General features: G+C 39.0%; 1 protein-coding gene and 1 long non-coding RNA gene across 5 annotated transcripts in view; one reads left to right on the forward strand and one right to left on the reverse strand.

Moving 5' to 3' along the window:
• Positions 1–14725, forward strand: part of LOC121027718 (uncharacterized) — a 58710-nt gene that overhangs the window by 6510 nt on the left and 37475 nt on the right. The gene's annotated exons all lie outside the window — the stretch shown is intronic.
• PTPN22 (protein tyrosine phosphatase non-receptor type 22) overlaps positions 1–14725 on the reverse strand; it is a 65355-nt gene that overhangs the window by 3103 nt on the left and 47527 nt on the right. For both annotated transcript variants that reach the window (XM_040471349.1, XM_040471350.1), the window contains exons 16-20: positions 13949–13976; positions 9996–10079; positions 9631–9746; positions 7902–7932; positions 2708–2785 (exon numbers count right to left, since the gene is read on the reverse strand). In XM_040471349.1, coding sequence (XP_040327283.1) covers positions 2708–2785; positions 7902–7932; positions 9631–9746; positions 9996–10079; positions 13949–13976 — 337 coding nt within the window. The remainder of the gene's footprint in view (positions 1–2707; positions 2786–7901; positions 7933–9630; positions 9747–9995; positions 10080–13948; positions 13977–14725) is intronic.

Below are 14725 nucleotides of genomic sequence, written 5' to 3' on the forward strand. Positions count from 1 at the left end.
CTGCATTCAGTCTTTTTCACTGATCAATTCTGAATAGAACAATAGCAAGTTACCTTTTTTTTTTTTTTTTTTTACTGTTTATTTTATTTTTGAGAGACAGAGCATGAGCGGGGGAAGGGCAGAGAGAGAGAGAGAGAGACACACACACACAGAATCCCAAGCATGCTCCAGGCTCTGAGCTGTCAGCACAGAGCCCAACATGGGGCTTGAACTCAGAAATGGTGAGATCATGACCTGAGCCAAAGTTGGACACTTAACCAACTGAGCCACCCAGGTGCCCCAGCAAGCTACCCTTTTTTGCATGTAGGCCAATTCAAAAAAAATAAAAATGCTTATAAACAGAATTTTTATTCAAAATTAAAAACTTTTGTATGTAAATTATTACTACAATTTATATTGCTTCCTTCATTAAAAAGAAAAAAGGGGGCGCCTGGGTGGCTTAGTTAAGTAAGCATCTAACTTCGGCTCAGGTCATGATCTCGTGGTTCGTGGGTTTGAGCCCCGCGTCGCACTCTGTGCTGACAGCTCGGAGCCTGGAGCCTGCTTTGGATTCTGTGTCTCCTCTCTCTGCCCCTCCCCAACTTGTGCTCTGTCTCTCTATGTCTCTCAAAACAATAAATAAATGTTAAAAAACACAAATTAAAAAAAAGAGCCAGTGAAAGAGTTGTGCTTTTTAAGTAAGTAAATATTCAAATCTAAGCATATTTGAGAAGAAATATATTATGGAGGCAGCTCTTCAATATTTTATCTTCATATTAGATCACAGATTGTTGTAAAGTTAGATGGGTCATGAGTTACTCAAGTGGTATCACTGATGGAGAGAAAGGAAGGAAGGAAGGGAACATTTGTGTTCCAGGCAAAGTTTTGTATGTTTTTTTCATGGGGTATATGATAATCTGTATGAATTTTTTAACTAAATGATTTCATAAGAATAGTAACTTCTTTGGGGCGCCTGGGTGGCTTGGTCGGTTAAGCATCTGACTTCGCCTCAGGTCATGATCTCACGGTCCGTGAGTTCAAGCCCCGCTTGAACTCTGTGCTGACAGCTCAGAGCCTGGAGCCTGTTTCAGATTCTGTGTCTCCCTCTCTCTCTGCCACTCCCCTGTTCATGCTCTGTCTGTCTCTGTCTCAAAAATAAATAAACGTTAAAAAAAATTAAAAAAAATAGTAACTTCTTTTTCTCTAACATTTTAAACCTTAGACAATATAATCTAGATAAAGATTTTAATGTTTATTTTTGAAAGAGAGAGAGGGCACTAGTGGGGGAGGCGGTAGAGAGAGGGAGAGAGGGGATCCCAAGCAGGCTCCAAGCTGTCAGTACAGAACCCGATGTAGGGCTCAAACCCCAAACTGTGAGATCATGACCTGAGCTGAAACCAAGAGTCAAACCAACTGAGCCACCCAGGTGCCCCCAAATAAAATTTTTCAGCCCAAAAAATGTATCCAGAGATTCTAGTTGATATTTTGCCAAGGTGAAATGGAGACCATAATCCAGGTGTGGCCAGGGATTGCTACCTGTCTGCCAGTACCTTTCCTTGGTTCTTCAGGAATAGAATTGTATTTCAGCAACTGCCCACCCAGTGTTACTACTTTTTCCAGCTACTCTTGCAATTTAGATGTAGCATATGTCCAAATTCTCAAGCTAATGTGAGCTGACACGATGTTGCCAGTTCCAGGCCTATACCTCAAGACCAGAAGAGGAGATCTCACCTCTTACATATTTTTCTCTTATCTTCTTGCTACCTGCAATCTGGATGTGGCAGCAACCCAATTCTGACCATACAAATAAGGACAATACCACACAGCAACAGTTCTCAAGGTCTTGTCCCAGGGTACGATGGGGGCTCCCAGATCCTTTCCTGGGGGAGGGGGAGGGAGGTCTGCTTTTTGGGTAATAATTTTTAGTAATTATAGCCTACACTAATTACTACATTCCTTACAAATATTTATAGTGTATGTGATACTATCTTACATAGTATCATGAATTTGTCATATAGAATAATAGGATGCTTAAAATAATATAAAATTATCATTTTTTTCTTTTTTTTTTAATGTTTATTTTTAAGAGACAGAGGAGTGCAAGCTGGGGAGGGGCAGAGAGAGAGGGAGACACAGAATCCAAGCAGGCTCCAGGCTCTGAGCTGTCAGCACAGAGCCTGACGTGGGGCTCAAACCCATGAACCGTGAGATCATGACCTGAGCTGAAGTCAGACACTTAACCGACTGAGCCACCCAGGCACCCCATAAAATTATCATTTTAAGTTTATAGTTTATAGTTAGGGACAGTGGGGCAAACAATTCCTTTAAACTGTCAGGATTGTGCTTCAGCCCCTACTATAGAACGAGTTCTATAAAATTAGATAGCAAGTGTTGTTCTTATGACCACACTCATGTATTTTTTATAACTTTGATTAGATATGAACTAGAGTCTCATAGCATCTCAGAATTTCTTCATTTGGCTAGTCACACATTCATTTACTACATGGCAACATAATCATGTGGTTACCTAGCTTTATTTTCTGCTATCCTAGGCAATTCCATCCTAGGTAAGATGTTAAGAGGTAGCTAAGGTCAAAAATAAAAAGATAAATTGCATGGAAAAAAATATAGATATAAGGACCTATATATCAACCTTGAATCCTATTTAAAGTTCATACTACAAGATAAACATTTTTTTTTTAACTGTGCTGGAAAATAACACACATACCAAAATTCAGAAAGGAGCTGGAGCGATTTGACTGAACAGAGTCTGCAGGCTTGTTTGCTGAAGAAGAATTAGAGACACCTAGAATCAAAAGAAAAAAATGTAAGGGAAAAGATGAAGACAAACTCTGATTACTGTTTATCAGAACACGTAACTTGAAATATTTCCTCCAAAGTAATTAAGACTCCCAAATTAACATATTACTATAAAATACCACAAAATACAGATGCTTACTTACAAATGGGTTAACTCTTTTGTGTGTGTGTGGGGGGGGGTATCTTTTCTTTGCAAACAGATTGTATAGTAAAGCCCAACACTAAAGAAAATCACCAGAGTATTCAGGAATAACATCCATTACATTGTGAAACAGCTTTGGGGGGATTCAAATTGTGGCTTTTGATTTCATTTTACTTTGCACTCATCACTCTTAAGACACTTTTAAATCATTTGTTTTCCACATGACTTCATCTATGGTTTTTCTTATAGCATCCTTTACTCCTGGAATATCTTCACTCTCCAGCCTACCTTTTTCCCATTATAGAGGCCCAGAATCTCCCCAAAACATTATTATATCGCTTTGTTTCGCTACGTTAGCTACTAATAGATAGGCTTAAAAATATGTTTCTCGGGGCACCTGGGTGGCTCAGTCAGTTAAGCGACCGACTTTGGCTCAGGTCATGATTTCACGGTTCGTGAGTTCGGGCCCGCATTGGGCTTTGCGCTGACAGCTCAGAGCCTGGAGCCTGCTTTGGATTCTGTGTCTCCCTCTCTCTCTGCCCCTCCCCTGCTTGTGCTCTGTCTCTCTCTCTCTCTCTCAAGAATAAATAAGACACTAAAAAAATAAAATAAAATAAAAAATGTTTCTCTTCCCAGCACCCTAATATATTCATGTATCAATTTCTGCCCAATTTTAAAAACACTCCAGTTTTCACATCATCCACATTTTGCACGTGCACTATCTAGCAGTGAAAAAAATAATAATTTCAGGTTTGTATAAACTTTCTATAAAACTTTGTGTAAAAACAGCATATGATTAGGGAGAAATTATTAAAAAGTCACCCTTTTTTGGTTTTCAACATTTTCAGTATGCAGCGTGAGGACTGCATCTATGTTTGTAAACACATGGCTAATGTTACAATTTGAGAAAAACCTCCCTCTCCCTGGAGGTACTTGAGTATGAGGCCCTGCGGGACGTAATGAATTTTAATCAGATTCTATTAAAATACATATTTATAGGGGCGCCTAGGTGGCGCAGTCGGTTAAGCGTCCGACTTCAGCCAGGTCACGGATCTCGCGGTCCGTGAGTTAGAGCCCCACGTCAGGCTCTGGGCTGATGGCTCAGAGCCTGGAGCCTGTTTCCGATTCTGTGTCTCCCTCTCTCTCTGCCCCTCCCCCGTTCATGCTCTGTCTCTCTCTGTCCCAAAAATAAATAAAAACGTTGAAAAAAAATTTTTTTTAAATAATAAAATATATATTTATTGAATATCTTTTATGTGCCAAGCATCGGGCTAGGCGCTGAGGAGAGAGACACGCATAAGATGTGCATGAAGGTAAGAAAGTTGAGGACATATCAGTCATCACCATAATGCATATGAGCTGAGAGCTGTATACATCCTTCAGAAAGAAAACAATTACGCCAAAAGGAGGGAGTATTGTCTTTTTTTATAACAGGAGATGAAAGATTCTGCAAATAAATATATCAAAGGGAATTGCTGCTTTGCATACTGGCTTGCCACAATTTGTTTTTTTTTGTTTGTTTGTTTGTTTGCTTTTTCTTTTTGGAAAATGGCATGCCATGTGGTTGAACTTGATATACTTGTAAGTACTTAGTTTTGTTATTAGGCTATTATATAAACAAGACTGATTATCCTATAATTTATTTTTTTCTTTTGTTTTAATTTTTTTTTCATGTTTCTTTATTTTTGAGAGAGAGAAAGAGAGACAGAGCGTGTGCAGGGGAGGGGCAGAGAGAGAGAGGGAGACACAGAATTCGAAGCAGGCTCCAGCCTCTGAGCTGTCAGCACAGAGCCCGATGCGGGGCTGGAACTCACGAACCGTGAGATCATGACCTTAGCTGAAGTCAGACGCTCAGCGGACTGAGCCACCCAAGTGCCCAATTTACTTTTTTCATTTAATGAAATATCTTGGTTTTTTCCTATGGCAGCCTCAGTAGAATTGTATCATGTCACAGATACATTTATGCTGGCCTGCCCAGCGTTAATTCTTCCTTCTTCTGATAACAGAACTTGAGTTTTTCTTTAGGAAACCACCCCAGCCCAATTTTCAGCTTCCATACTTCTGGTGAAGTTGATTCTACCATTAGATCAAGGAACTGACCTATGACTAGGGCTAATTTTCAGTTGGTACATTGCCATGATCATAGCAGTTAGGTCTGACCTCATTCCTTACTGGTCAGTGTCCATTCTGATTCTGCTTAATCAGAATATACTGGCAATAATTGGTTCAAGGTTGGACAAATGAACCAAACCAACACAGTCGGGCCCAATCAGCAGCACTAGTCATCAGACTATTGCTTGAGCAACCAGGAAACAGCTCATTTTTTTCCATCATAAGCCTGAAACCACATGGTAAAAGCCTGCCTATGAATGAGCTAACACAGAGTAAAACAAAGGTGGAGATATGGAATGAGATTGGGTCCTGATTATATCATTTGAGCTCTTGGTTACAGGCCAACGAATTCCCCTCTTCTGCTTCAGCTGGCTTAAGTTGGGTTTTCTATCACTTGCAACTGAAGGGTATCTGAGTAATTAAAAGTTTCCCACCAAAAGTAGGCATCAGGCATCATGGTTGATAGCTTTAATTCTTGTCACCCTATGATTCACTCTCCACACCGCAGCCAGAAAGATCTTTTTAAAAAACAGATCATGTGGGGCACCCGGGGGGCTCAGTCGGTTGGGGGTGGGAGTCTTGATCTCGGCTCAGGTCATGATCTCACAGTTGGTGGGTTTGACCTCCGCAATGGTGGCACCAAGCCTGCTTGGGATTCTGTTTCTCCCCCGATCTCTCTGCCCTTCCCCTACTTGTGCTCGCCCATGCACACACACGCCTATGCACTCTCTCTCTCTCTCTCTCAAAATAAATAAACTTTATAAAAAAGAGAAAAAAAGCCAGCTCATGTAACATCTCCACTTAAAGCTCTTCAACCATTGCACTTACAATAAACTCTAAACTACTTAACATGACCCATAAGGGTTTAACTACCTTCTCCCCCACCACCACCATCTTGTCAGTCACCACACTTTATTGCACTCTCCTCATAATACCCTGCAGCTATGATGGCTTCCTCTCAGTTCCTACAACACACCAAACCCACGCTCGAGAGCTTCTACGTTTGCTACTCCCTCTATCTGGAGGGGTCCTCTCCCCACTTTTCTCCTGGCTGGCTGGCTGCTCCTTCATGTCTCAGGTTTAATCATTACTTAGAAAGGGCCTCCTGGACCACTCGTTCTAAAATAGATCCCCTTTGTTATTCTCTCTCATAATTACCCTCTTGGTTTCCTGCACAGCATCTATCACCATGCATTATTATGCATGTATCTGTGAATTTACTTGTTTAATGTCTGAATCCCTAACTGGACTTAAGTTCCACAGAGGGATAGCCCGATACCTATATACCATCATATACCCAGTGCCTTACAGAATGCCTAGCACTTAATAGGCACTCAATGAATATTCAGCGAATGCATGGATACTATGTTTAAATGTTGGCTTAAAACAACAGGTGAAGAATCCTTACTTTATCAAAATTAGGACCCGCTTTAACTACAGACCAGTTGGAGATCCAGGCTAAAGGGAGAACATCTGGAATTCAAGCGTCATAAACCATCTGGAAGGGGAAGAGGACATTTTTCCCAAGTACAGGCAGATACATCTCAAGCTTCAGGATCAGTTTTAAGGGTCAGATATTTTAAGGGCCAGTTCTTCATTTAAGGACAAAAGACCAGAGGATAAAGGCAGCTGAGAAATTGAAATTAGCCTAGACCTAGAGAATGATCTGGGAGGTCTTACTCAGAAATAATACTCAGAGTCTCTGAGTATCTCACCACATATTGAATCTATGCCAACCTAAATTAACCTGAAGTGTCTGTGTCTTTGTTTGATATCCCCAAGATAGGGTTGGAGCTATATAAAGAGTTTCTTTTCTTTCTTTTTTTTTTTTTTTTTTTAAGAAAGAATGGGTGTTTCGTAAGCTAAGCTTTTCAAACTGGCTAGCTATTCAAGTCCGTCACTTCTTTGCTTTGGGCTATTTTATTTCCCCTGTTTTATACTACAATTTCCTCCGAAATGTTTAAATTCTCTTTTGACTCACATTAGAGGAAAGAGTATATTTCCCAGTCATATTTTAGCTATCGTAGGTGAGAAATCTGTTCACTTCCAAGATCAGGTGTGGTGTCAATGAAAGCAGGTGAGCACAAGTCTATTGACAGGGAAGTAGAGTAAAAACTCAGAAGAAATGGGTTAGATTCAGCTATAAGCCTTCTTATGTAGGCGATACCATAAATCATGTTTTCTCAGTGCTCTTTGTCCCTCCCTCTAACACCAGTATAATACCAAATAGCTGTTGGGTCCTTGATGATTGACCAAGTGGATCAAATTTATAAAAAGTATATCACAATGCTTTATGTACTTTTAGTTGTAAATAAGGATTTCTAAGATAATCAGTTTCCCACAGTTTCAGCAGTTTTTCAGTTTTGTTTTCATTACAATATAGAAAAAAAAAAATAAGCAACAGACTTTTATTGCGAATAATACTTGGCAAAAATGGTAATGTGTCAATACTTTGCTTGTTTCATTAAATCAACACATTTGTTTCACAATATGCTTTGCTGTGACTATTTTCAAAGAAAATACATCTGAGGTTAGACTGCTAGGAATTTTAAATAACACACTTGCATGACAGCATCTTAGGATGGGTAGAAAGTGCCAAATATCGTATTATTATTCCTGTCTGTTAAACAGAAACCCCTCCCCCCTCCTTACTCCCTTCCAATATTACCATTGTAGAGCCTAGCACAGTACAAGGCCTAGAGGTGATTGGTCTGATACGCAGGGCCCCAGCAAGGCCCTGTATAGGAACAATAATGTTAATTTTTTCCCAGAGTGGTTATATAAGGGGAAACTACACAATTGTGGAAGCGGTGTATATATTCTAAAAAACAAGTATAAAGAAACTTACTCTTTTTCATGTTTCTCAAAATTTTCAAGCTCTACAAAAATGAAAAGGGAAACGTTAGCCTTCTCTTGTTTTCCTGTGAAATCCGAAATACTTTAATCAAGTAGAAATACAGATGGCAGTCAAAAGGATTAATTTCCTTAAAAATAGCCTTCAAAACACACAAAATTATTTTTCCACCTTGTTATTTGAATTCAGTGCAAAGCCTCCACTTGATTTTGTCTTGCCATTTTTCCCACCTCCATAAGAATCCCCCTATGTATTTCGAAAGAATGTTCTCAAAATATCAGAGGAAAAAGATGGGAGTTTCCACTTCTCTTCTTTATTAGGACCATTCCAGAATCCTCAATGGCTTCTGAAGATAGCTGTGATACACAGCCATTCCCATTCTAGCCGAGAACTTTTGCTAAACGTATCCCCAACTAAATTTACTAAGGTCCACTCCATACTGTTACCATACCACTTCCTTCTCCCTCCACTCAGAAAACCCACTCAGCCTCCTTGAGGGTGAAGTCTCTAACTTATCTATTCCAGGAACCTGCCCAGATTTCTTCTTTTCTTCACATTGCCTCAGCATGTTTATTTTAATCTGTTCAAGGGTATTTTGTTCTTTTTATATTTTCATGTTGTTTCTCAGATAGATTACCTGTAGATTACCTGTAGTCTTTTCAATGGCAGGTAGATATCCTTTATGATATTTCTGTTTTCCTAATACATAATGAAACTGTATTCTTCTATATAATACATATTTAATACATTATTTTTTGGACAATTTCTGTTTAAATTTTTGAAAATAAGTCATTCATTTATGATTCAAAATATGGTAGTAAAAAATGCTCCCATCTTTGTTCTCCATCCACCCAGTTTCTAACACTCCCCCCACAGATAAACATTATTGTTAGTTCCTTATGTATCTTTCCAGAGTCTCTTATGAACACATATTACAAATATAGACCATATTTTCTCCCTTTTAAAGAAAAGTTAATAGGGGCGCCTGGGTGGCGCAGTCGGTTAGGCGTCCGACTTCAGCCAGGTCACGATCTCGCGGTCTGTGAGTTCGAGCCCCGCGTCGGGCTCTGGGCTGATGGCTCGGAGCCTGGAGCCTGCTTCCGATTCTGTGTCTCCCTCTCTCTCTGCCCCTCCCCCGTTCATGCTCTGTCTCTCTCTGTCCCAAAAATAAATAAACGTTGAAAAAATTTTTTGAAAAAAAAAATAAAAAATAAAGAAAGAAAGAAAAGTTAATAAATTATATATAAATACACTGACAGAGTCCTCATTCTTTTTTTTAGCTATATAGTATTTCATTATATGCATATACTTTGATTTATGATCTATTTAATCAGTTCCCCTAATGATTATCAGTCTTGTCTTTCCAAATCAGCTGCTCTTATACATAATCTAGTTTCCCTCTTGATTCTGGCAGCAGGGGAAAGGTGGAGGGTATGAACACCGTCAGAAATGGAAAGCCTTGGGGCACCTGGGTGGCGCAGTCGGTTAAGCGCCCGACTTCAGCCAGGTCACGATCTAGCGGTCCGTGAGTTCGAGCCCCGCGTCGGGCTCTGGGCTGATGGCTCGGAGCCTGGAGCCTGTTTCCGATTCTGTGTCTCCCTCTCTCTCTGCCCCTCCCCCGTTCATGCTCTGTCTCTCTCTGTCCCAAAAATAAATAAATGTTGAAAAAAAAAAAGAAATGGAAAGCCTTTGGCATGTTTCTTAAAACTCCCATCTTCTTTACCTTAGTCCTTGTGAAACTTTTTCCAGGAGTCTTCAATGTCTGCTTTGAAGATGTTGAATTTTCCATGGTGTTAGGACAGCTAGTAGAATAGGTCCGTATAGACTGAGCCTGCATACCTTAAAAAAAATGTTTTGTTACATAGCTTTTTAAGCCTTTGGGCTATGTATAGGTATATATTCGGGAATTCTTAGCTTTGCTTTTTTATGCATTATTTTTACAATACATTTTGGGGTTTTTTTTTAATGTATTATTTTTCTCTTGTTTAACCATTCTTTATGCCTTTTCAATTTAGGTCCTATTTTATTGTTAATCTGTTAGAAGTCTCATTTTTATAGCTTTTTTGAGAGGAACGTTCTTCCACTTACAATCTTCGTCAGCAAGAAGGAAGGACTCCAGGGTTCTTTCAGGGAGTGGAGGTGGGGGAGGAGAAGACCGATCTTGGTGTAGATCTGTGATAAGAGAATACAAACAAAACAAAACAAATCCATCAATCAAAAGTTATAAGTCAAAATCCCTTTTTGGTGTTGTATAACTTTTCCAACTTTTCAATATTAACCCACAACAAGCAAATAAAAAATGACCAAACAATAACTGGAACCTCAAGAATTTTGTTCTTCTAGTTTTTTAGACAAGGAGACTATGATTCATGAAAAACTTTTAGCTCACGTAGAAAAGTATTTTTCCAGGGGCACCTGGGTGGTTCAACTGGTTAAGCATCCAACTTAGGCTTAGGTCATGATCTCATGGTTCATGAGTTTGAGCCATGCATCAGGTTCTCTGCTGTCAGCACAGAGCCCTCTTCAGATACTCTGTCCCCCCCCCCCACCTTCCCCTCCCTCCACCTTCTGCCCTCCCCCTTCCCCTTTCCCTCCCTCCTCTTTCTTCCCCTCCCCCATGCTGTCCCTCTCTCTCTCAAAAATAATAAACATTTTTTTAAAAAGGCGGGGGGGGGGGGGAAGAGAACAGTATTCTTCCAAAGAAATTGAACTTAAAATTAATCAAGCTTCTAGTTCTAACTACCATTTTACATAGAATCCTGGGGATAGAGTAGCATGCTATATAAAACCATGAGAATACAAACAGGGAAATCTGGAATATCCGCAGTCTTTGACAAATGACCCATGCTCTTCTACAAATAAATGGCATGAGAAAATATAAAAAGGAAGGAAAACTGTTACAGATTTTAAAAGACTTAACGAATCTATAAACCAAATGCAGTGTGTAGTCTTTGAATCCATATTCAAATGAACCAACTGTAAAAAAACATTTTTGAGACAATTTGAGAAAATTGAATAAAATCTGGATATTAGATTAATATTAAGGAATTATTGTTCATTCCATTGGTGTGATAATGCTATTATGGTATGTTTAAAATGTGTTTGAGATTTTCCATGATGTAAAGAATTTTAAATAATAGAGCTATTTTCCCACAAAGTGAGGCTTAAAGATACAAATGGTGTATAATATCATACAGTACTGAGTATAATTATAGTAGTGTCTTTTTTTAATTTTTTTAACGTTTATTTATTTTTGAGACAGAGAGAGACAGAGCATGAACGGGTGAGGGTCAGAGAGAGAGAGGGAGACACAGAATCTGAAACAGGCTCCTGGCTCTGAGCAGTCAGCACAGAGCCCAACGCGGGGCTCGAACTCACAGACCGCAAGATCATGACCTGAGCCAAAGTCGGCCACTTAACCGACTGAGCCACCCAGGCGCCCCGTATAATAGTGTCTTTTGAAAATGAAAATGTGGTTCAAGGCTAGAGTTTTACCTGTCTCTAGTCTTTGGGTTCTTTAGCCTTAGGATTTGTCTCTAAATCAAGTTCTCTTGTTTATTTTTATACGCTGGATGATATGCAAAATAAAGTACACTGCTTATTTCCAGCTCCTAGTGCAATCCCTGGCATATAGTAGGCACTTAATAAATATTTGATAACTACCCTGAAGTCGCTTATCATCTTCCAGATTGCCATTAGGGAACACACTGAGAACTAAAACGAACTTTCAGTGAATGATATCCTGCCAAATATCTTCCTAAAATACCATTTTCATCTTATTTCTACCCTGATGAAGAACCTACAATGCTTATTACTTGTCGCATTAAACTGAAATTCTTCTGCCTAGCTCTATGTGTGTATGATAGAATACACATAACAAAATTTGCCATTAATGACAGTGCATTTACAGTGCTATGCAATCATTACCACTACCTATCTCCAGACCACTTTCATCACCCTAAAAAGAAACTCCGTACCAATTTAGCAGTCACTCCCCATTCTTCCTGGATTAGATTGGCTACCATGAATCGGCTTTCCCTCTGTATAGGTTTCCTTGACTTGGATATTTCATCTGTCTAACTTTAAAATCCTTCAAAACTGGGGGATGCCTGGGTGGCTCAGTCGGTTAAACATCCGACTTCGGCTCAGGTCATGATCTCACAGTTTGTGGGTTTGAGCCCTACGTCAGGCTCTGTGCCGACAGCTCAGAGCCTGGAGCCTATTTCAGATTCTGTGTCTCCCTCTCTCTCTGACCCTCCCCTGTCCATGCTCTATCTCTCTCTGTCTTAAAAATAAATAAACATTTTAAAAAATCCTTCAGAATTGGAGCGCCTGGGTGGCTCAGTCGGTTGAGCAGCTGACTGTGGCTCAAGTCATGATCTCAAGGCCGGTGAGCCCACATCAGGCTCTGTGCAGACAGCTCAGAGCCTGGAGCCTGCTTCGGATTCTGTGTGTTCCTCTCTCTCTGCCCCTCCCCTGCTCGCACTCTCTCTCTCTCTCTCTCTCTCTCTCTCTCTCTCTCTCTCTCTCAAAAATAAATAAACATTAAAAAAATTTAATTAAAGGGGCGCCTGAGTGGCGCAGTAGGTTAAGCGTCCGACTTCAGCCAGGTCACGATCTTGCGGTCCGTGAGTTCGAGCCCTGCGTGGGGCTCTGGGCTGATGGCTCAGAGCCTGGAGCCTGTTTCCGATTCTGTGTCTCCCTCTCTCTCTGCCCCTCCCCCGTTCATGCTCTGTCTCTCTCTGTCCCAAAAATAAATAAACGTTGAAAAAAAAAATAAAAAAAAATTTAATTAAAAAATTCCTTCAGAATTAAATAAAATCCTTTACAATCTTTCCACATTTTATCCATCCAAATTTATTTCCATATTTCCCAAATAGATCCTCTAGTGCAATTAAATTAACCTACTCACCATTTCTCTATGCTCATAATACTTATTGCTACCTTTGAAATCAATGTTATCCCAATCCCTGCTCCTGGAATGTTACCCTGATCCCCTCCTTTTTCCTCTAACCATATTCTTAAGTTTCTTTTTTCTACTCAGTGAAGCCTTTCCTAACCACTCCAGTGATACCTCCCCTTTTTCCAGACTCCTGGTGATTATAATCAGTGCCACACAGATTATCAGTTAATGGTTCCAAGTATCAATTTTGTCTACCCAATTTGCATATAAACATTAAACAGTACCCTTTCTTATATACCCTGCCTATTCTAACACTGTATAAAGCATACTGAACTTAGGAATTGCTTATTTAGTAATTATCTAATAAAAATGATAATAGGTAGCATTTAATGAGAGCTTACTATTTGACAACCACTGTGTTAAAAGCTCTTTCTGCATTATCTCACTTAACTCTTACAAAAATCCTCTAAGAAATGAGTCCTTTTATCCTCATTTTATAAATGAGAAAAATCAATAAAGAAGTATATAATTTAACCAAGGTTATGCATCTTGATAACTACTGGTAGGCTAAGGATTTGAACTAAAGCCTCTCCGACTCCAGAGCCCGTGCTCATTAATCTCAATGTTAAACAACCTATGCATATTTAAATAATATGTTCATATGAATAAATATGTTAAGGGCAACTACCACGTCTTATAATGTATATAAACTACCTATCAATGCCCAATAAATGTTAGCTGTGGATGTTGTTATTTGATGTATGAAACAAGCGAAGCTCAAGAAAGTACTGGAAAAGCACAGCAAGTTAAAGATCTAAAGAATCACATTTCTAACAATGGTAGAACCTATAAAACAGAAATGCTTCAAAGCTTTAAGAGATTCTATCTGAAAGAGGTTTTGTTTTTTTTCTGAGGAATATATATGAAGGAACCGAATTCTAAAACCCTGTGTTTACCTTGCCCTTGACAAAACGAAACTCCTAGCCTGGGAAAACCAGAAATAAATCAATAAATAGTGGTAGCTATTATGGGAACTATGTCATCTCCTGAGGTGAATTACTCTAAACTTAATGAGTCATTCCTATAGTATAAATTCTTAGGGCTAAATGTCATCTAAAGCCAAGGGAAATTTTTTTACCTGACTGGGGACTCCGCAGTTTTACACTCTAAAAAAAAGAAAGAAAGGAAAAGTGAAAGAAGGATAGATACACAAATTTACAAACTCAAAGCCATAAAAGACATTTTTGAAATCATATTTCATATACCTCCAGAGACAGTTACGAAATGTTGATCCTATTTTACAAATTTATAAATGCACTCACTGAATTATGAAAAGGCATCCTTAACTCTTACAGTGCTCTATTTTCTTTTTGTAAGTTTCTTTGTTCTTTTTCTTTTTTTCAAAGCAAGCTTATGAATTTTTTAAAAATGTTTTATTCTTTTTTAAGCCTCAGGTATAATTAACATACAGAGTTATATTAGTCTCAGGTGCACAATATAATGATTCAACAGTTTACACATTACTCAGTGCTCATCAAGATAAGTATACTCTTAATTCCCTTCACTGATTTCACCCATCTCCCCACTTTCCTCCCCTCTGGCAACCACCAGTTTGTTCTCCATAGTTATGAGTCTGTTTTTCTGTTTGTCTCTTTTTTCCTTGTTTGTTTTGCTTCTTAAAGTCCATATATAAGTGAAATCATATGTCTTTCTCTGTATTATGTCACTGAGCATAATACCCTCTTTTTTGTCACAAATGGCAAGATCTCATTCTTTTTTATAGCTAAATAATATTCCTGTGTGTGTGTGTGTGTGTGTGTGTGTGTGTGTGTGTGTGTGTGATATCTTCTTTATCCATTCATCTATGGGTGGACACTTGGGTTGTTTCCATATCTTGGCTATTGTAAATAATGCT

The sequence above is a fragment of the Herpailurus yagouaroundi genome, unplaced genomic scaffold (assembly GCF_014898765.1).
Source record: "Herpailurus yagouaroundi ecotype Mexico unplaced genomic scaffold, PumYag 77, whole genome shotgun sequence".
Lineage (NCBI taxonomy): Eukaryota > Metazoa > Chordata > Mammalia > Carnivora > Felidae > Herpailurus > Herpailurus yagouaroundi.